This window comes from Phymastichus coffea, unplaced genomic scaffold, assembly GCF_024137745.1.
Source record: "Phymastichus coffea isolate CEN01 unplaced genomic scaffold, Cenicafe_Pcof_1.1 PCOF00139, whole genome shotgun sequence".
Classification (NCBI taxonomy): domain Eukaryota; kingdom Metazoa; phylum Arthropoda; class Insecta; order Hymenoptera; family Eulophidae; genus Phymastichus; species Phymastichus coffea.
Genome location: NW_026706950.1, coordinates 90,889 through 111,686, shown reverse-complemented (window position 1 = coordinate 111,686; position 20,798 = coordinate 90,889). Strand labels below are relative to the sequence as shown.

Here is a 20,798-nt window from a genome sequence, read left to right as displayed (position 1 = left end):
GGTCTCAACAACAGTTAACGAAGTTAAGCTCCTAATTTCCCTTGTAAAGTTCCTCTACAGTCTAAATAGTCATAAATAAATTGGTTGGAAATTTTTTAATAGCTTTACTAATTAAATTTCAACTGTAAATTAAAACATACTTAGAATGGGAGAAACACGTAATAATCTTGGTCAAATAATGTCAAAACCCTAAGCGTAATTTTTCTAGCGGGAAAGCTGATAATATTATTATAATACATTTTAGATATTTTTAGTCAATTTTATTAAAATTAAACACATTTAAAATACAAATAATATGAAACATTAAAAACAGAATGTTATGTTTATTTGATTGTTTCTGTGGCAGTCAACTTTATTCGATTAATCTTTGGCATGTTAACTTAAATAAATATGTATAGACCTTGAAGTCGAATGCCTATTAGTTGATTTTGGTTGGAAGACGGTCACTTTTGTTTTGTTCATCGGAAGATCGGAACTATGGAGACTATACAGTACACTCTGCATATGATCGGAAGGGAATTTAGCAAATTGGAGGTTAGGTATAGCCATTCATAAACGTTCTTAAATTGTATAGTCGCATGTAAATAAATTCATTTCTAGTTTTTGATTAAAAAATGTCATTTGTTCGATTGTTTTTAAACACATTTGGAAACGCAAGTCACTCTGGAGTGCATAGAGTAATTTGCTAAATTTTTAATTGCTTACTTTTTAGAACTTTTTGGTAATAAGATTAGTTTGCAGGTTATAGCAGCGAGGAGATTTTCACAAAGTTTGGCTCGTTGCAGTGAAAAGACACAGGAAAAAGAAGTAGAAGGTGAACATCAATCAGAAAATGGTACAGAAGAACAAGAAAAGCTTCATCCTATGGTTGACAGAACCAAAGTTATACCTTTAGAAACTAGTATTAAATACCTTCAAAGTGATGGTACTATCACCTTATAAAAGTCCCTTTCAATAGTTAATTATTAATTTTTTTTAAATATTTTCATTTCACAGCTTACAAAATAACTTATGGAAATGATCCAGTATGGAAATATTACAGAAGAAATCATAAAGGTCAATTTGCTCCTAATAAAACAAGAAAAACTTGCATAGTATGGATCTGTAATATTATTGTACTAAATGTAAATATAATTATTTTGTTATTAATTTATTTTGCACTGTTTTATAGAGATCAGGTGTTATTTCTACAAGTAATCCTTGCCCAATATGCAGAGATGAATACTTGGTTATAGATTACAGAAATGTAGACTTACTAAAGCAGTTTATTTCTCCTTACAATGGTGAAACTATCAGTTATGAGTAAGTAGTTTTAGTTTAAGTATTAAAATTTTCATTAATTTTAATTTACTTGAAATTAAATAATTTTAATCAGGTTTCATAATAAAAATTTTTGCTAAATTTTATTGTTTGTATTAAATTCAAACTCTGGACTAATTTACATATTCTTCACAGAAAAACTGGACTTTGTCAGTTCCAACATAAAATGCTTCGTGTAGCTATATATAAAGCAAAAGATTACGGAACTATATCTTATGACGTTCCTTTCAGAAAGTACGACTATTCAGAGTGGTATGATCAATATTCTGAAGCTAAAAACAAAGAATAAAGTATATCAATAGTTTTATTAAGATTAAGATTGCAAAATGGAAGCTACTTTTGTAGTAATTGGAGGTGGTATTGCTGGAGTATCTTGTGCTGAAAGTATAGCTTTTCTAGCTCCAGAAGAAAATGTAATTTTAATATCAGCTAGTCCACTGATAAAAGCAGCTACAAATATAATTGCATTTGGAAAAACCCTAACACAGTTTGATGTAGAAGAGCGCTCCACTAATTCTTTAACTGAAGTATTTTCATCAGTAATGGTTTTCAACGATATTGTAACAAAAGTTGATAAAAGTAGCAAAACTGTTTTCACGGAAAATGGAAAAATAATATCTTATAAAAAATTATGTATTTGTACTGGAGCTAGACCAAAGCTCATTTGTGAAAATAATAGTAGAGTCATTGGAATTCGTGACACAGAATCAGTAGAAACTTTTGTTGAAAAATTGAAAGGCTCGAAAAGGATTATAGTTGTAGGTAATGGTGGTATTGCTACTGAGCTGGTTCATGAATTAAATGGTATTGATGTAGTTTGGGTCATAAAAGATAAACACATTTCAGCGACGTTTATTGATCCAGGAGCAGCAGAATTTTTTCAAGAAAGGTTACTGAAAAAGGAAAATGATACTGATAACCAACCTGTGAAGCGCATGAAATATACAATTACAAATGATAACTCTATAAAGGGAGGACCAGCACTAGGACCTGATTGGCATGATAATTTTAAATTTAAAAAAGGCAATGCTTTATCAACTGTTCAAGTAGAGTATGAATCTGAAATAGTTAAAATTATGGATACTTTAGAAACATCTGACCAAGAAAATGAAAATTGGCCTGTGTATGCTCAATTAACTACTGGTAAAATAATTGGATGTGATCTTATTGTTTCTGCAACTGGTGTTGTACCAAACAGTAATATGATTGGATTGGAAAGCTTGAATCAAGATAAAGATGGAGGATATATTGTAGACTGGAAATTAGAAACATCAGAACCAGAAATCTTTGCTGCTGGAGATGTGTGTTCTGTTGGATGGGAAATCGCTCCGCGTTGGTTTCAAATGAGACTTTGGACGCAAGCTCATCAAATGGGCAAATATGCCGCAAAAAGCATGGTTTCTACATTAAAGAAGGAGGAATTTTTCCAAGACTTTTGTTTTGAGCTGTTTACGCATGTCACCAAGTTTTTTGGCTATAAAGTTGTGTTACTCGGTTTGTACAATGGACAGAAGTTAGAAAAAGATTATGAGATTTTATTAAGAGTCACCAAAGGACAAGAATATGTCAAACTTGTAGTCAAGAATGGAAAAATGCAAGGCGCAGTTCTTATTGGTGAAACAGACTTAGAGGAAATGTGTGAAAATTTAATATTAAATCAGTTAGATATAAGTATGTATGGTGAGGATTTGCTGAACCCAGATATAGACATTGAAGATTATTTTGATTGATTCAGCATACTCACTAATTTTGTAAAATGAATCTTTACATTTTACGCAATAAAAATCAATAAGTAGTATATTCGACAAAATCAATCTTACATTTGTGCTTAAATTTTGGAATCAATTTTTTTACTCATTGTATAAAGGTCTAAAACCTTGGATTTTTGTAATAAATTCCTTTATTGTTCAATAAGTCGTTTGTATAAAATACCACACATACACATGCATTTTAATATTTTATGTTTCTTATTGAAGCTCGTTTTTATGTTACATATAAAACTTCTATTTTCATATATAATTATACGAAATAATTATAATTTGTATTATTTTGCATACAAACAAGATATTGCAATCAACACAAATTTTAAATAGCTTAGCTAAGAATCGAAGTGTAAAATTATTAAAAGTAAGCAATAATAATAACGTACTAAAATCTGATGGTAATAGTCAGATCTGATACTCAGTGTAAAAATTCTTAAAATCTAACTTGAACAAAATAATATCTTTTTATCTTTATAATCTGATAAATGTCACGTGCGGCAAATCCTATAGAAGATTAAACTTCTTACTTTTTATATCTGCAATCGAGAAATAAAAGTTTTATGGATATCCCATAATCAACTATCATTGAACGTTAAATCGAACACACCTTGATGAGTTATCTTTCTTAAAAAACGGACACGCATTCCGTAGATTAGACTTGGTAGATGTGGCGTCATTTGTGAAATACTTTTTAACTCGATCGAAGGGCTGAGCTGTCTTATCAATTTCAGAATTTTCACTGGTTATGCTATTGCGGTTGCTGACATCAATTATAACGCTTTCAGCATCTACACTATTCTCAACTGCATGCTTTTCGTTCAAGACAACTTTTAGGTCTTTCATTATCGCGTTCACCTTATGAAGCGTCTCCGTCACTTTACAGCTCACATCTCGGGGTTCGTATTGCTGGCAGAGTCCTTGAAGTGTCTTTGAAGCGATCTCTATCTGAATTAAGCATTGGTTAATATCATCTCGACGCTTTTGTATAACCGACTCGGTGGTCTGATCGGTTACGGAAACATCAAGAAAAGACGCATCTAGGGTCATGTGGCTTAAGCTTTCGTTTAACTGTTTCTTGACGGGAGTCATGTTTACAGATATTCGGCTGTTATACAGAGAATCTGAAACTATATCGCTCTCCTCGAATGATTGCCATTTATCCTCGGAATCCTGCAATTCCTTAATGGAGTGTTCAAGCTCATGATCCCTCAACCGATGGATCCAGTCCAAAAAGTGCATAGGTTCCCAGAAGCTTTCGAGCATGTTATCTTTATCTCGAACACGTATTACTGGTTGTAAGTACTTGTCTTTGACTATCTGCTGTTGATGAAATTCCTGCAAAATAATATTTAAAAAGTATATTGAATCAATCACATTGTTGTGATAAAATTTTATCAAAACTTACATAATTTACGCCAACGTCTCTGCATCTCTCTGTGGCCTCTCTAACCAACAATTGTATCTCGTGAAGACTAACACCACCGACCTTCATAGCTTCGATACTTGTTTGAACAGACAAAGCTGTTTCTACGTCCGCAGTTGTTTCGTTGAGTATTTCTTCGAGTTCTTTAAGGAAATTCGATTTATATGGTGCGATGTTAATACCAGAACCTTCAACTTCCAAGCTTCTGATTTTATTATTCGTTTCAATTTCGCTAGCAAGTAACTCATTTTCACGCTCGAGTTCTTTCTTTTTGCGATTCGTCTCTTCCAAAGCTAACTTGTGCTTCTCTAGATTGTAATCTAATTGTTTTATCTTCGACTCGTAGGTAGACTTTTGGGAGTCCAATTGCATTTCAACTTCTTTTTTCGCATTTTCCAGTTCTTTCATTGCTTTTCGTTTTGACTCCTCCAACTCTGCTCTCAACCTAAAGTAAAAAATGCAGTAGCAATGAGCACGAGTATCAGGTTATTTACATGCATTTCATATTTTAAAATTATTATTACTTTTCTTCTTGAATTCGAAGTACTTCCTGGTGAGCATAATCAAAATCTATTGGTTGAACGGTCATAGGATCAGCGTCTACATCATCTTGAGGATTGCAAACTTTAAAGTAATGGTTACCTCCGATAACTAATCGGTCGCCGTGTTTCAATCGCACTTTTCCTCGAACCAGCTATAAAATAAATTTTAGTATTACATGCTTTCTCAGGTCAATAAATTGATACTAATTACATTGAAACGCTATCAATGTCTTTACCTCTCCATTAACAAAGTTCTCTCCTTCTTTCTCTGGCATGAATGTTAGTTTTCCATGATTATTTTCGATGGTGCTGTTATTTAAACAAAATATATGTAGGTTAAGTTGAATGAAAGTAATTGCCAAAAGGGCAATTATTATCGGGTAGTAAAGGTACACCATGAAAATTATTAATCAAATGTTAAAAAACCAATTTTTAATGCAAAAAAATAAATGAATGCGTAGTAAAATAGAGATGTAACAATTTCACGGCATCAGTTTGCACTCAATAAATTAGAAAAATAGATGATAAATATAATTTAAAGATAGACTCTGCTATAAAAATGTCTTGATAAGAATCAATTTAAAAATTTTTATTTTTACAAATACTTAAGTGACTGCGTAACGCGTTCAACATTAATAACAAGATAACGCAAATAACGATAGTATGAAGTGGGCGAAAATATTATTTTCATACTTGAATGGGAATTAAACTTCTTTTTTTTTTGTCAATTCAAATTGAAAAGTGCTTCTGTATGCTGTTAATTGTAGTATGATGCATGCAAATCTATTAATGAAAACTATATAATGAGGACAGTACGTCAGAGCCAAATCGGTAATAAAAACCTAACAGACCTCAAGTGCGAAAGTATAATGATGCAAATAGCGGTGCGGAGTAATAAGTAAATTGTTATGACTCGAAGTAAAAAGAAAAATGGGGAGTAAATGCGTCAACGCGATAAAGTAATAAGGCAGCCGACTACGTCACGGTGCTATATATCTATAAAGTTGTACGAAGATAGCCGATTAGTTTAAAATCAAGCGGAAATGAATGTTAAAGCTTCAGCAGCATTTTGATATTCTTTTTACTTCGATAGATTAGCCATTATAGCCCGCAATTTGCCAATATAACCTCATAATAATTGCGAGCCAATCAGTGCCAGCGAGATAAAAAAAAAGCGATCATCCAAAAATCTGACGCCACGTGCCTTCACCTCCACGAGGTGCCGATGACGACTAGATGAACGAGAAAATGAAAGTAAAAATAAAAGAAGCACAACAAGCATGCACCGACGCCGACTAACCAGTGAAGCCTCTTAATGAGTGGCCCGTTGAGTACAATATCGAGTCTGCTGGACGGCGTGCCGGGCTTAGCCGCTCGACCGATCCGCACGCGACCTGGGGGAACGAGATACAAGAGAGTGCCGGATAGCATCGGATCCGCCGCGAGATTGACCAAGCAAGGCTGCTTTGGCTTTTCTCGAACGTCCAGCTCGACGGCGATACCGCAGCGGCGGAGGTAGGCCAGCTCGCTGTTCTTCTTCTGCTGGGCCTCGCGCAGCTTCTCCTCGAACGACCTGGAAAGTACGGCTGCGTCATTAGTCAGGAGTCGACGCAGTTTTCACCTCGGCGTTTCCGTCGGAATTTTACTGTCACACGTTATCTTGTGGTGTTAGTCTGTCAGGACCATGGAAACATTTAGACGGGTTAAAGCAAACTTCGCGGCCGTCTGTCTGAATAACGGAGTGGATTGTTTTCGTTTGTCGGCAAGATAACAGTATGCATTTCACTTCCTCGCTCGTTTGCTTTATTTCGTGCAATTAGCTGATTGTTTCAAGCGCAAACACCCGAGCAATAAAAAATTATGCAAAGGCGCTCTAACAGTAAAGGTTATTGCGCGCAGATTATGCGTTATTACATAGCGCTTGAAACAAAAGCCAGTCGCGAAGAAAGGAAAGTTTCGCCATTCGGAATCGGCCAGCGCGCAGAAGTATAACAATGCCAAGTTCGCTGATAATGGACAAGACTGAAAGAACCTTTGTCACGAATCGCAGCTGAATGGCGTACATTGAATCGCAGCAATGTGCACCTGGTGCCTGATTTTTGCAACCCGCTCGCCATCGATCGCAAGTCGGCGCACTTACTTTTGCGAGACAAACAATTGCTCTTCCATTTTCTTCAACTGATCTTTCAACTGATCGATTTCCTTTTGTTTGCTCACGACTTCCTCCGTAGTGTCGGACGCGTTGTCAATCGCGTCCAAGAGATTTCGAGGCGTCATTCCCAGACGCTTCTCGTAACCATCTCGCATACCACGCAGTCGCTGAACTTCGGCTTTCAATTGTCTGTCGTGAGAACATCATCAATTAGTAAGCAAATAAGCATAAATAGCATCATATCGCTTAATCGTGTTCTCGATCGTATTTCAAAACCTTTCCTTAGTCTTCGTTTATCAACAGATTGTTCGCGAACAAAAAATATTGCGTCGACCAGCTAACTGCGGAGAACGTCATATAGTGGTTGGGCAAACTTTATATATAGTGGGTTGGGTTTTACCAATCATAATATAATCTTGAAATAACATTGTGACCGTGATTTTTCGGATTTTATAACCAGTTGATACGATTCTAAATGACGTTTATGAAATTCGCTCGGGAGATCCAATCAATATTATCAAACAAGTGAGCAAAATAAATAACACTCTCACCTTATCAGCTTATCGTGAGGATCTTCGTTAATTCGCACTCTATTCACGATCGCCCGGGCCTGGCAAGCGTAGCGCAGGGTAGCCAGAGTTTCTTCCAGATGGATGTTCGCCGGGGAAACCGTGCCCAACATCGCAGTCCTCGAATTTCCGCCCAGACTTTCCTGCAAGCGCGAACGATTTTGCTGAGTAACTTTTGTTGACAATTAATGCCTCGAGTATAATAAAAACTAGAGTATAACCAAAGCTTGGGCTGTCTCAACACTTGACATTCTTGAGTCGCTTTGGCCAAAGTGTAGATAGGCATATATGGGATTTCGTTTGTCTTGGAGTGGCTCGATTGATCAATCGGCATATCGCATAACAAAAATTGCAACGGTGACATTATCGGACCCGTTAATCCACGACGTTTTATTGCACTTTTCTTTTATCATTGATTGCAATCATGCGCAAATGAATTGACTTATATCCTTGCAATTAAAGGAGAACCCGAGTGTTCATGGGATTTCAATCTGCAGGCCTTGACGATAAACTTAATCACACACTCTGTGCGAGAAAGTACATTCTTGTCTCGCGTGAGGCTTGAGCCTGCGCTAAAATTCGCGCTTTCCACGCGTTGCTTAGAAAACTACCGTCCGTGTGCCTTTGCAACCTCGCTCCGCTCGGACGTCAATCTCTTTCTCGCGAACCTGTTAGGTACGGCTTTCGTCGAGACAAACTGTGGATAGCGCAAATTTAGGCGCACTAATTTCGCCGATCTTGTAACGAAGTCGCACTTTCCGCGCGACGTGCTGACAATGTGTTTGTTTGAAAAAAAGAAAGCTTCTGATGATGGATGAGCACGTTGATTAACACGTTTCCAGAGCTGCGTACCAATTGGATTCCTACTATTGTTATCTAATGTTTTATGTGCTTTACATCCAGGAATGGGGGACTTTTTTACATAAGCCGTGTAGACAATTCACTATCATGCATCACGCTTATCAATTTCAAAACAATGTGTGCCGATCTAGAACATACCCGTATCGCTAAATCTACTCTGATAGAATTATATTTTTGCAGTAAATAAACGTCAAATAATCGCAAGAAAATAAGCATTTCTTTTTTTTTGTCGTTATTTCCATTTAGCTTAATTAACATTATAATCGTTTAATTAAATGAAAGGATGTCAAATGCAGTGGTAAGATATGCGCGTGGCGCTTGTCACTATTTGTATATATTTCAAAGCAACATCAGATATGCTATATTGTAAAGCAACTTCCATGTATGTTATCCCAATCTGATCCGATCAAGTGAACAGCGAGAATGCGGAAACAACGTTTCCGTAGCAATTCAAATTGCGCGCGAGATTGCTTCTTCACTGTTGTCAAGCGGAAAAAAACGAAAAAAAAAAAAACAGAAAAAAACCGCGCGAGTGATTGAAAAAAAATACACCTCCTCGTTGGTTACATAAGCTTAATCGACGGCCTTTGTGGATTAACATAATACCTATATAATGTACGCGGTACAGCGTAAGATCAAAAACTATTTTGTCAAGCGTTCGGATGTGCATCCAACGTTGCTGTAGCATTTCTAAATGAGCGTGCGTGTGGTCGCGTAGCTCGCCCTTTCAATCTTGACTTGGATTTTCTGGCGCTGTGTTGTGCGATGAGTAAAGCTTTTATTGCAGTCAAGGCTTTTCGACAAATGGCAAGATCTTTGTTTTGTTCAATTAATTAACGCAACAAACGCTGCCGGCTGCACTGGCGGAATGTTTCCTTAGAGATAGCACGTAGTGCTTGTTTATCTATGTTTATTTGACAAAATGCAGTTCAAATATATAACGGCACTAATAAAAATAATCGACAGAAAACTTCGGATCAACCGACATAAAATTATTTAATCAACTATTAGCTACTTCATCGATGTGTTTTCTCGAGGATCTCGAAAATATACATGCAAGCCAAAACAAATCTTCTTTTATCAAAATTTTAGGAATCGAATTTTACGTGCCTACAGTCATTACGTATAAAATTATTAATTAGCGTTCATACCGCTGTTTCAACAGCTGATGGCATCTCAGAATTATAATTCATGACAGATAATTGCGCTGCAAACAATGCAAAAATTTCATGTGGCTGCACTTCAACATTCCTCAATTGGCAAATTACGACGTACGACGTTTCAAGCCTGTTTGCTACCACAGACCTTCGATTTTCATTAAAATAACTTCCAGATGAGTAGCCCGACTATTTAATTATGAATATTTTGTGCTCGTTAAAACCTCATATAACCTCATAATACGCATGACAGTATTGATAGCTATAAGTAAAGGATTATTCATATAAATCAACACTTGTAAGCATCGTTACCTAATGAAGCTAACTTATTGGGCATGTTGAGCGATAGTTCGCGTATACTCAATAAATAATAAGATGCTTCGTGACATTTTCTACGCTGCATAAGATTTTTCGCATGCTCAAGTTCCGCAATATGAAAATTGTAACGAGGGAATGTACGCGAGGGAATGATTCTATGAATAGCTGTCAATGCTGAAGAATTTTGCACGACCTTGCTGCACGAAAATAAAATAAGTTCGCTTCTTTCTCTCATTGTGACAATAAGGTAACAAAGATTCATCAAAATCCATCGAGTAGAGAAGTCACGCCGATTGTCAAAGCGCATACATATATACATCCCTATGTATGGACGTCATAAAAATATGACTTTGTCGTCTCCCTGTGAATATTAATGAAAACCTCTCCTCCAATCGCATGTATGACCTGAAGTCTATCGAAAAAACCGAAATTCAAGCATATAATAACGAAAACACGAAACTTGCAGCTCACTATTTTCAAAGAATGCAAGAGCAATGCTTCCTCTTTAATAAAAAGAAAAAAAGAGTTGGAAAAATATTTGTATAATTTGAATAGATACAAAATTATTAAAAAAAAGTAAGCCGACTTCGAATTCATTTTTTTTTTGCAACTTGTAAAAATATGCAAAAATATGCTTTAGTCAAGTCAATAATGAAACGGGACCGCCTTGGAAGTACACCTGTCTGGTTTTTGTTTGCAACAAGTCCTCTGATAAAACTATCGAAGTGCCTATTGCAATTGATGAAAATTGACTTGCGTAGCTCGCATTGTAATTGACGGCCAAGTCAAAATGTCCAAGATCTATGATTTATTATTGAAAAGGCGTTATTATAAGAATAGTTCCGTTCGGAAATTCCCAGACAGATTTGTCGAATTCGCTGTGCAGACAAGTCGTCCTCGTATACTATTATAAACAAAGCGATAGTTTTACTGCATTTTCTTTGTCTGCAAATAGGTGCCAGGTATTGAACGACGCCAGGCAGGACAATACAATTACTTTGACTATCTACCTTTTTCTTGCATCTTGGGTCGGCCCTTCATTAAAGTCTCGCATAAGTGGGTACATTGAGCGACATGCCTGAGTTTAATAATTCTGTGACGTCACGACGTGGACAACAGGCAGCATCAGTCTAATGCACTATAAGAATTAGCTCTTCCTTTATACGATCCTAGGTACGTAAAAATCGAATTATCGATGCTGGAATTATTGAAATACGAGTGTAACTAAACTTTTTCGATTGCGCTAATTTTAGAACCAGACAGAGTAAAAAATAAAAACAGAGAAAAAGCATTGCTGTGCTTGGCTGCTCAATGTTGACGCGGCAAAAATATTCAGCAATTGCGTTCGTTCGGGCGAGTTGAAGGTGACGGAAAATCGAGCATTTACCAGATAAACAACCGTGCCGTATCTAACAATTTCTTTTTTTTTTATCGCATCAATCGTGGAATGCTCAAATACGCAAAGGTGTGAAAAATACACCAAGGAACATTGAGTTTCCAGATAAGTGAGCCGCAGGTACGCGCGCGAGAGCCGAAATGCCATGCTCGTTCTCTGCGAACGAGCGACTCGCGTCTCGCTTACGCCGCTTGTTCGTGCCCCGTCAAGGCAATTCTCGTCGATTGACTCGACGTAATAAAAACAACGAAACTCTCCGCTCGCGGATATCGTCGACAATAACGAGCGCGTTATCGACCGGCGTGGCAAAACAGTACATTTCCTAACCGGTGCGCGAAAGGCATTCTCGACGACGCGAGAGGTTTTGGGGCACGAGCCCAAACCCGCTGCTGACGAATCTCGACGGAAAGCCTTCGCCCACCCGAGGACTGTACTTTTTCGCGCGAGTGCCGGGAACAAGCGCCGAAGTTGCGATTTGGAGGTTAGAGCGCGAAAAACAGAAGGACGCGAAGGCGACAGGATCAGCAGAGAACCAAGCTTCGCGTCGAATAAAATAAGCTTCGAGCACGAGCCGCGGACGACGGCGAGTTTCGCGCCGACAACAAATGAGTCGACAGCGAGGGATAGCGATATGTAGACGAAATTCCCAAGTGGCCGACATGAATGATCGCTACCTACGTCGCTCGTCGCGAGGGGCTTGGCACGGCAGGTTTGAAATGGAAACCCTGGCGGAGCTCGGCACTGCCCGCGAGAAAAACTCATGTGCGAAGCCTTATCGTGGCGATGTGCAGCACAGGCGGCTCTTATCGTTATCTGCAATACAGCTGCGCCCTCGTTGGGAATGGGAGAGGCCATGCATGCGCGCGCGTGTGTTTTGCGAAACCGGTTTCCGCCACGCCGTCATTATTCAGCCTTAAGCCACTCGGAAGTCTGCTCGCGCACGCGCGCGTTCGCTTATTTTCTTTTTCTTTTTCCCCATCCGTCCTTTCTAGACAGGCTTCGTGGCTATTTTTAGAAACGGCAATTCAGCAAGTTTCTAAATCTGAGCCTTAACGTTTACGCGAAATATCACTGATCTCGCGATGATCACGTCGGTCGAAACGTTCTTTCACGCGGAAGATTTACTTTCGTACATTTTGACGCAAGAAATTATTTTTTATCACTTGTGTAATTATGAAAATTGCTTGAAATTTACGATACATCGATAATTAGCATTCGAGTGCCTTACAAACGAATGTATCTTCATTGTCGATTGTTGGCAATTTCGCGGTCTTAGACGAATAATTTTCAAAGGCAGCAACGCTTCGTAACTACGAAATAGGAATTCGTTTTTCGCGCGATTAATAGCTCTCGGAAAAAAAATTTTACTGCAAAAATAAATAAATAAATGAATAAATAAAACGAAGGAAAAAGAAAATAAAAGGACGAGGAGTAATGAACAAAGTTATAAGTCATTAAATGCGGCAATACGACCTCTCGCGTTACGAGATTATTTGTCAAAGCCACTCTGAGCGCCTTTAATCCTGCACACACAGTGGTTTGTTAACAATGTCCGACAAGGTAACAAAGCTAAATAACAATAAAGCTCGTCGAAATAAGCGAGATACTCGCGTCTCGTGGCGAATCGGAATTGCATAAACAGTCGCGGTCGCACGACGACGACGACGACGACGACGACGACGACGTAGAAAAACAACGAAGATGCCGCGTTGCAGCAGCGTCCGCCGAGGTACGTGTTACCGGCGCCGAAATAGCACGTGGTTTGTTTAAGATGGGACGTTAATCGCAGTCGACGACTAGAACCTCGGACGTCCGATGCTTCGCTCGAGCCACGGCGCACGAACGAGCGTCTCGATCAACGCTGCCAATTTTTCGCAAACACGATCGACGAGCCGCGCCTCTCTCTCCCTCTCTCTCTCTCTCGCGTGAGCGCGCGCGTTGTTTGCGCGCGACTGCGCTAATAATACACTTGCCTCGCTGAAAATACATTTGATGAAGCAATCCCATCGAATGCTCTCGTGTTCCGAGCCAAGTGCACGTCGCCGCGTACCCCGCGCACAGCGGGCTTTATCGACCGACGATTCGCGCGGCGGACGGAGCTTTCAGAACGGGGCACGGCTGATTCCGATAAGTCGCGACATTGGCGCGCCCTTATCGCCGCGATATTCGGGAGATTTCTGCCCCGAAAACCCGAAAACGGCTGCGAACAGCAGTGCCGAGCGGACGCGACAGCGCTCGGCGGAGCACGAGAGACAAGGTCCGCGGGGCTCGAACGACGAGCTGCGCAAAAAGCGACGAACCACGTCGTCGGCCAATTTATCGGCTTATCGTCGGCTAACGAGCTCGAGCAGGTACAAGGCGCGCGTCGGCGACACAGATAAGATGCGACGCATCGTCCGAGACGGGCGAAGCGTAGCAAGTGCCAAAACGAAAAAAGGAAAGAGGCGAAGAAGAGAAGGGAAAGCCCAAGGTAGATAAGCGAGAGGGTGGTGGCGCGCGTCGAACGGCACGTAGACATCGGCGAGCAGCGACGGCGGGGCAGGCTGCGCCGGTGGGGGTAGAGCCAGCGGAGAGGCAGAGCGCGCCGGGCAAGGCGCGCTATATGTGCGCTCGAGCGCGCCAGTTCGTCAGTCAGTTGGCGCCGAGGAAGCGACGAGCAAGTGTCCGCGCTCCGTTTGTACGCTTCTGCATTCCGTTTGATTTCCCTTCGGTGCGTACGCACTGGCGCTCGAGGCGAAAGCGACGCACCCTGCCACCGAACTGCCGACTGCGAGTCCAGCCGAAGAGTTCGCGCGGAGAATGCTGCGCCGGTGCAGGATCAAGCGAGACACCACTGCAATCGTCTGATCTTGGGGGAACACGAGTCGCCGGCCCAGGCGCGACCCAGGCCCGGCGCCGTCGCACAGCCGCGCTCGCAACAGCCATTGCCGCAGCGGAGTTGGCCAGCGGAGATGGATCTTGTTTACATTCCCGAGGTGCTGACCTTTGGCTCGTTCCGCAGCCCGCAGTACCGGGACTACGAGCAGCCCTGGAACCGGAACTACTTCGACGAAGGTGAGCGACGGTCGCCGGCCGTGGCGAGTGCTCGCGAGACGCGCGACGCGTCGCGGAGCCCTCGGTGCCGGGAGGCTGCGCGGAAGACCCAGCTCGTCGGGCGTGGACCGCCGCACGGGAAACGCAGCTCCGGTGCCCCGAGAGCGCCATGCGCGGCCGTGTCAGGCCACTTCCGTCGACTGCGCGCGCGGCCGGGCGTCCAGCGAAATCGGCCGAGCCGTCGCGCTGCGAGCGCCGCCCGGCTGCTATTTTTAGCAGGCCAATCGGCTCGCCACTGCCCCGCGGGCCTTTCCCGCGTACCTGCGCTCGCAAGGACGCGCGCGGTTTCGCTCAGGCGACGCAGTGCTCGCGCACTGTCGAGCGAGTTCAACGATTGCGCGCGGCCGGCTATTTTCGTCCGGTTCGCGCGCGCTGCCGTCTCCGTTCACTCGTCGCTTTGAAGACGACGCACGATCGCGCGAACGCGACGGCGAGTGCGCTTTTACCGGGCTCCGTGGACGACGAGTCGACCGTAGCGTTTCGGCTCGAAGACGCCAGCTCGCGGGAGCGCCAATCGGACGAGCCGTGCGGCGAAACGACGGTCGCGAGATTACGCAACGAGGCGCGACGCAGGCGGAGGCAGAAACGAGGTCGGAGCGCCGGCGAATCCGCTGTTTGCCCGTCGCGCCGCTGCACTTCTGTCGCCTGCTCCGCAGCCAATGTTCCGCGCGTATTTCGGGGCCCCACGGCTTCGCCGCATCCCCGGCTATAAATAAACGTACTGCGCAGAGCCGCCTGGTGCTCGAGATAACGATTCGGCGCGCTCCTTCTCGCGGCTCGGCCCCGTGCACGCCAATCGGGACCACGGCTCGCTTTCGCCAAACGATCGTCCTCGACGCCGGGGCTGTCGCACTTTCCCCGACGGTGCACTTGCGTCACCGTTCGCCGACGCGTCTTTTTCCGAGTTTATCTCGCGCCACTGCCGATTTTGCCAGCTGACCCTAGTCCCATTAATCCGATAGCGCGCTCTTTATGCCTTATCCTACAGCCGTTCGATCAATATTCGCGTATCGAGCCTTGAGCCGCGCAGCAAGTAGCTATCGTGGATGATCGATTGCGCGCGAACCGATCCGATACAGCACGAGAAAACGTGCGCAACGGAGCAACAATTTTCCTCCTGACGCTCGCGGCGGAAATCGCTGATGGTCGCGACCGATAAAACTCGCGTACTCCGGTTAGCTGCGTTTGCAAACAGCGCGAGGCTCGTTAACGCCCGCCGTAAAGCGTTAGCGGCCGCAAAAACATCCGAAATCAACAAATTACGTAAGGAAAATAGCAATGAAGTAGGATGTTATTCCGTGAATTGCAGGTAAAACAGCGTCCTACCATCACCATCGCCAGCAGCAGCAGAAGCAGCAGCAGCTGCACGTCTCCTCGAACAAAGACTCCTGCCACCTATGCAAGGAAAATAAGCGACGCAGCCTCGCCGCCTACATTCGCGGCAAGTCGCGCAACAACTCTTGCAGCGAGATTTGCGAGGAGACCGAGGAGGAGGACGCTGCCGAGCAGCCGCAGCTGGACAAGTCCGACTCCAAGAGCGACAAGAAGTGAGGCGAGGGCGAGGGCGAGGGCGGGCGAGCGAGAGAGAGAGAGAGAGAGAGAGAGAGGAGAGAGATGAGGCTACACGCGACCTGCACCCGATGTGTTCTGCCAAAGGAAGAGGAGCCCAACGAGAAATCGATCGGAGAACGTCACGCGAGCGCAGCAATCGCCTTCGGTGAGAACAATGCCCTCGCTCTGCTCCGGGTATTGACTCGAGAGAGCGAGAGCGTAAAAAGTCAAATCCGTGTTTGGCGTCCTTTCCTGCTGCGATACGACGGCTGCTCAGGATGACTAAACCAGTCGGCTACTTTTTCATTTTGCACACGTGCGCGCAAACCAAGGAATTCAAGGAGATCGTGCCAAATCACCATCACAATTATTCACGCTCGGCTCGATTTGCCGCTGCTCCTTTCCTCCTTTCCGATCCACCAATTGTATGTATAGTCGCTCCGATCCTTACATATAGACAACTCGGGGCACCTTCGTTTCATTTCACCACGTAAGACTGATTGTGCGCGATGCTGCTTCTTTTTCTAGAATGCTACGCATGCACGTAAACTAGGCGTCAAGTACTTGAATTTTTACAATTCAGATACAAATTTGAGTATGAGACTTTCTGATCTATTTATTTGTATATAAAAATACGAGCCTTTAAGGCCGTCGTTCGCGCTTCTTTTTTCCGTGATTTATTTTCGCTGGCTATTTTCCCATTTCGATGGAGATCGTTACCTATTGATTTGTCGAATAGCAAGACTAAATTTGTGCTATTTTTTGTTATTGCGAATTTTGATGCTCAGAGTTCAAGTACTTTTTGTCTCAATCCGAACCGTCAGAGCAACAGGAAAAAAAAACCAAGAACACGTTTTTTCTTAACTTACTGTTCAATTTAGACCGACTCGAGTAGTTCGATTTAAGAAGAAAATATATATATATATATAAACGTAACATTAGTACTGCCTAAATTTATTAAAAAAAAACTTAGGCATTTCATTTTTGTAAATTTGTAGATGGGTTTGATCGACAAATGAATATAAATTGACGTTCAATGAACGACGTGTGTAAAGTTAATTTTCCTACTGTTTAATTTGCATGTAACAAATCCATCTGCAAATGCCAAATAGTTTTATACGTTATTTTTTAAGAATTTTAAAATATTTTGATTCATTATTTATCACCTTTCTATAAATGAAAATTTAATACATAAGAGCGAAATAAGAAACGTTATTTGAACTTGTAATGTATTTATATAAACCGGTTGTTATTCCATTAAATAAATTAACTAACAATACAAATAAGCTAATGAGATATTACTTATTTTCCTTTCCCGCGACTTAGTATTTTACATTTTCCATCGGTATAAAAAATTATTCTATCAAACTATATTAGAAATTGATTTGAGTGTCACGGACGAGATATGTAAGTCAAAATAATAATTTTAATGAAGCACGCAGAATGTAAATGAACGAGACCGCTTTTTGACTTGATTTGATTAGACATATCTGAAAAGGCAGTGAGCCAACATTGATATGCCACAATAAGAAATGTGCTGGTTTCACCGTAGTCTTTCAAGTTTCCTGTCAGCAATGGCCTTTAAAGAAAAACAATTTGTAAGCGCATGCGCGAGTTGCACACGGCACCATCGAGGCAAAATCAAAACTTCTATAAGTATTGTATAAAAAAAAACTTTAATGATTGTAAAATTGATGTTAGTGTAACAATTTGTACCAGGTTACCCAGATTTCTGATTTATCTATTGCAATTTTGAGTAGAAAAGTCGTTGCATCTTCGAGATATGGAATATTCTCGAAACCGCAACGCATGCGTTGAGCTTATAGAAAGAACGAGTACGTTCAGTGCCAGTTCGCTCAGTTCGCGCAAACTTGTATAAGAGTGACGTCCTAATATCCTGCCACAGGAGTTTGATACGAAACTTGAAAGAGATAACAAGTCAGTTCAAGACTTCTTTCGCAACTACGCTACTGAGAATCATAGAATTTCAACAATTCATAAAGTCTGATCTAAGAAGTAAGAATGGTGTGGAAGGCAATAAAAAAGAAATACAATGTTGAGGAAAAAAGTGGTAAGTTTTGAAAAATCATATGTGCATGTAAGCTTCAACAGTCGGTAATATCAGTCGTGATAGTTATTATAATCGTTCAAATTTGCGTTGTAGCGCGAAGCAATGACAAACCAAAGTCATGTGGAAACGTTTGCTGTAAGTGCGGCGACAAGTGCAAGAAATGTGGATCGGAGTGCAAATGTTCTACCAAGAAAATCTACATTCGTGCTCCTCTCTTCACGTACTACACCGACATGATGCACTAATTAAAAATACAAGCGCCTTCTAAATAACGTCTATTTTTAACTGTGACCAACTTAATACAGATATGCTTTTTAAGCTTCACAGTCAAATACATGATATTTCATGTACTATATTGATGATCAATAATTATATGTGAAATTAAAATTACTTACTTTCAAAAGCCATGTTAAGACTGACTCTCTATATGGAACAAAACTACGTTTTCGTTCGTTTGTGCTCTCAGCAAGAGATCCTATAACTTTTCCCAATGTAAGAAGCGATTTATTTATAGACACTCCTTCCTGGAAAAATTACCGCATTCTTTCAATACAAGGAATAGAAAATAAAGTTTCTTTTTTAATGAACTCAAGGTCTTACTCTTAATCTATCACCACTGGCACAAGTGTTACTCAGTCTTTCACTTCCAGCAAGATCCACTAAATTTATTTTACTTCTTCGACTAGCATCTTCTGGCTTTTTGTTTGTTGATAATTTTGATTGTGTTTGGGTAAGAATTATACTGAAAATACTATGTGACCTGGAACTTTTTTCATTCATACCTGTTGCTGCAGTTGCCCTTTGTGAATTGCCGACTTTTAACCATGTCTAAAAAGCGATATTTTTAATTAATTCATCTATAGATTTGCAATAAGTACAATTGGAGGCCATTATCAATTTACCTTCAAATCTTCAAAATTTTGTACAGTATGTTGACTTAAATCTACAATATACGGCCCAAATACCGGATGTTCACGTACTTTTAGAGGAGCTCGTTTTGTATTACTGGTATTACTTATCAGAAGATCATGAATTTTTTCATTATAAATTTCAAAATAACTTATTTCAACATTGATATTTGAATTATGATCTAAGGCAATGCATGAAAAAACTTCATGACAAAATCTCGGAATGATACCAGCATCTGGACTGAGTTCAAAAGAATTTATTTGATTGGATTCTGCACCCATCATACTGTAACTTTTCCCAGATCCTGTTTGACCATATGCAAATAAACAAACATTATATCCCTCGAATGCATTATGTACCAAAGGTAAACCAATACTGTTAAATACTGTTTCTTGATTGGCATGCCCAGGAACTAAAGGATCCGAGTACGAAATGAAACAGTGATCGTACATAAAAGAATGTTGTGATGTATCACAGTCTACTATGATATTCTGGCTACTAACTTCTATGATAGAAGTAATCTTTGGCTCATTTTGCTCCCTAAAAATTAGTTTATTAGTTTATTAGTCATCTGAAGAAGAAATTATTTATAAACATTCAAAAATTTAAAAACTCACTTAAAACTTAAAGGTCTAACTCTAACACCAACTGTTAAATTACTATTCTCTCCATCACATAAAGTTTGCTCCTCCACTCCAATTCCATTTTCAGTTTTTGTTCTAGGAGTTCCTAAATGTACTACATTAAAACATTCTGGAGTTTGAGATAAAGTATTATCACTAAAATATCGTTTAGCAGGTTTTTTCGCAGAACTGCTAGCTCCTGAACGTGAGACTGTATGTTTTGGTGTACAAAAGTGAGTAACTGGAGTTTTGTCCCCGGATAATCGAGGATTTGATGCATTTTTATTGATGACTTTTAGTTTCTCTTCTGATGTGAACTTTGATGAAGATAATAGATTCTGATCATCATTTTGCAACATTGTTTCTGATTGAGAGCGAAAAAGATTTGTTGACAATGACTTTGGAGTTCTAACAGATTTCATTACATTTTTTGTATTGTGATTATTAGTCCTATTGTCTGGCAAATAGTTTATTAGACTTTGTTTACATGAAGGACTCCGCATTAAATTTGAAGTTGGACAACTGGAAATATATGACATCATTATTGCAGACATTGTGATAGTATACTGCAGAGAAATTATTTCGACGCAAACTCATATTTTTACAAAAGCAATTATAATAAAAGTTAATACAAAGGCGTAAAAGAAACTAGCATTACTTAGCAATAGGAAATGTTGAATTTTGCGAAACTCACGTAGTTGTGAAAGGAGGATTATTCTCTTTGTTGAAAACCACTGGCGAGCTTGAAAAAATAGCATTGCAGAATCCATGCTGCCTTAAAGATTGATCAGCGTTTTTTTGAGACATTTTAGTAAGGCTTACGAAAAGTTTCAGCAAAAAAGCATGCAGAAAGAGTTTAATTTTTTTATTTAAACATGTAACCTTTCAAATCTTGCATTCTTCTTGTTGGATTGACATGTCTCTGCTAGTTTCATGAGGCACACCAGTTTGAATTTTCTCCAAATAGATTGTATACTTTTTGTAAAAACACACTTATGTTTGGAAATTGTTAATATGAATTCTTAAATAAATAGAATAACAACTCTGTCT

At 40.6% G+C, this 20,798-nt stretch overlaps 4 protein-coding genes across 9 annotated transcripts; 3 read left to right on the top strand and 1 right to left on the bottom strand.

Annotated features, from left to right (window-relative positions):
* The first annotated feature begins 476 nt into the window (after nucleotides 1-476).
* Nucleotides 477-1,609, top strand: LOC131671944 (small ribosomal subunit protein mS40). 2 transcript variants are annotated; one of them, XM_058948778.1, is made up of 5 exons: nucleotides 477-534; nucleotides 742-925; nucleotides 997-1,094; nucleotides 1,172-1,302; nucleotides 1,456-1,609. In XM_058948778.1, exons 1-5 carry the CDS (start codon nucleotides 478-480, stop codon nucleotides 1,607-1,609), a joined length of 624 nt encoding a protein of 207 aa, XP_058804761.1. In that variant the 5' UTR covers nucleotide 477. The 2 variants fall into 2 exon arrangements, with proteins under 2 accessions (XP_058804761.1, XP_058804760.1); XM_058948777.1 differs by having other exon boundaries at nucleotides 507-677.
* A 37-nt stretch (nucleotides 1,610-1,646) lies between these two features.
* LOC131671941 (pyridine nucleotide-disulfide oxidoreductase domain-containing protein 1) lies at nucleotides 1,647-3,196 on the top strand. 2 transcript variants are annotated; one of them, XM_058948769.1, is made up of 2 exons: nucleotides 1,647-2,082; nucleotides 2,167-3,196. In XM_058948769.1, exons 1-2 carry the CDS (start codon nucleotides 1,647-1,649, stop codon nucleotides 3,048-3,050), a joined length of 1,320 nt encoding a protein of 439 aa, XP_058804752.1. In that variant the 3' UTR covers nucleotides 3,051-3,196. The 2 variants fall into 2 exon arrangements, with proteins under 2 accessions (XP_058804752.1, XP_058804751.1); XM_058948768.1 differs by having other exon boundaries at nucleotides 1,647-3,196.
* A 184-nt stretch (nucleotides 3,197-3,380) lies between these two features.
* On the bottom strand, nucleotides 3,381-20,737 carry LOC131671939 (kinesin-like protein KIF14). 4 transcript variants are annotated; one of them, XM_058948755.1, is made up of 14 exons: nucleotides 20,631-20,700; nucleotides 20,443-20,523; nucleotides 19,743-20,270; nucleotides 19,119-19,665; nucleotides 18,817-19,044; nucleotides 18,612-18,740; nucleotides 7,752-7,912; nucleotides 7,189-7,389; nucleotides 6,349-6,621; nucleotides 5,285-5,357; nucleotides 5,031-5,200; nucleotides 4,489-4,951; nucleotides 3,691-4,418; nucleotides 3,381-3,619 (listed from the first exon to the last, which is right to left on the bottom strand). In XM_058948755.1, exons 1-14 carry the CDS (start codon nucleotides 20,681-20,683, stop codon nucleotides 3,607-3,609), a joined length of 3,648 nt encoding a protein of 1,215 aa, XP_058804738.1. In that variant the 5' UTR covers nucleotides 20,684-20,700; the 3' UTR covers nucleotides 3,381-3,606. The 4 variants fall into 4 exon arrangements, with proteins under 4 accessions (XP_058804738.1, XP_058804737.1, XP_058804739.1 ...); XM_058948754.1 differs by having other exon boundaries at nucleotides 3,381-4,418; XM_058948757.1 differs by having other exon boundaries at nucleotides 3,382-4,418; nucleotides 20,443-20,519; nucleotides 20,631-20,737.
* On the top strand, nucleotides 14,112-17,422 carry LOC131671945 (uncharacterized). Its single transcript, XM_058948779.1, has 2 exons — nucleotides 14,112-14,555; nucleotides 15,904-17,422. Exons 1-2 carry the CDS (start codon nucleotides 14,453-14,455, stop codon nucleotides 16,143-16,145), a joined length of 345 nt encoding a protein of 114 aa, XP_058804762.1. The 5' UTR covers nucleotides 14,112-14,452; the 3' UTR covers nucleotides 16,146-17,422.
* Nucleotides 20,738-20,798: the final 61 nt, after the last annotated feature.

Bases quoted from the DNA above. Each gene is read 5' to 3' on its own strand.
- LOC131671939 (XM_058948754.1), bottom strand. From the start codon at position 20,683: ATGAAACTAGCAGAGACATGTCAATCCAACAAGAAGAATGCAAGATTT. The intron at 20,524-20,630 runs GTTACATGTTTA...TCAATCTTTAAG, and splicing joins AAGAATGCAAGATTTGAAAG to GCAGCATGGATTCTGCAATG. The intron at 5,201-5,284 runs GTAAAGACATTG...TTTATTTTATAG, and splicing joins AGAACTTTGTTAATGGAGAG to CTGGTTCGAGGAAAAGTGCG.
- LOC131671944 (XM_058948777.1), top strand. From the start codon at position 615: ATGTCATTTGTTCGATTGTTTTTAAACACATTTGGAAACGCAAGTCAC. The intron at 926-996 runs GTACTATCACCT...TTCATTTCACAG, and splicing joins TAAATACCTTCAAAGTGATG to CTTACAAAATAACTTATGGA. The intron at 1,095-1,171 runs GTATGGATCTGT...ACTGTTTTATAG, and splicing joins AAACAAGAAAAACTTGCATA to AGATCAGGTGTTATTTCTAC.
- LOC131671941 (XM_058948768.1), top strand. From the start codon at position 1,647: ATGGAAGCTACTTTTGTAGTAATTGGAGGTGGTATTGCTGGAGTATCT.
- LOC131671945 (XM_058948779.1), top strand. From the start codon at position 14,453: ATGGATCTTGTTTACATTCCCGAGGTGCTGACCTTTGGCTCGTTCCGC. The intron at 14,556-15,903 runs GTGAGCGACGGT...CGTGAATTGCAG, and splicing joins CCGGAACTACTTCGACGAAG to GTAAAACAGCGTCCTACCAT.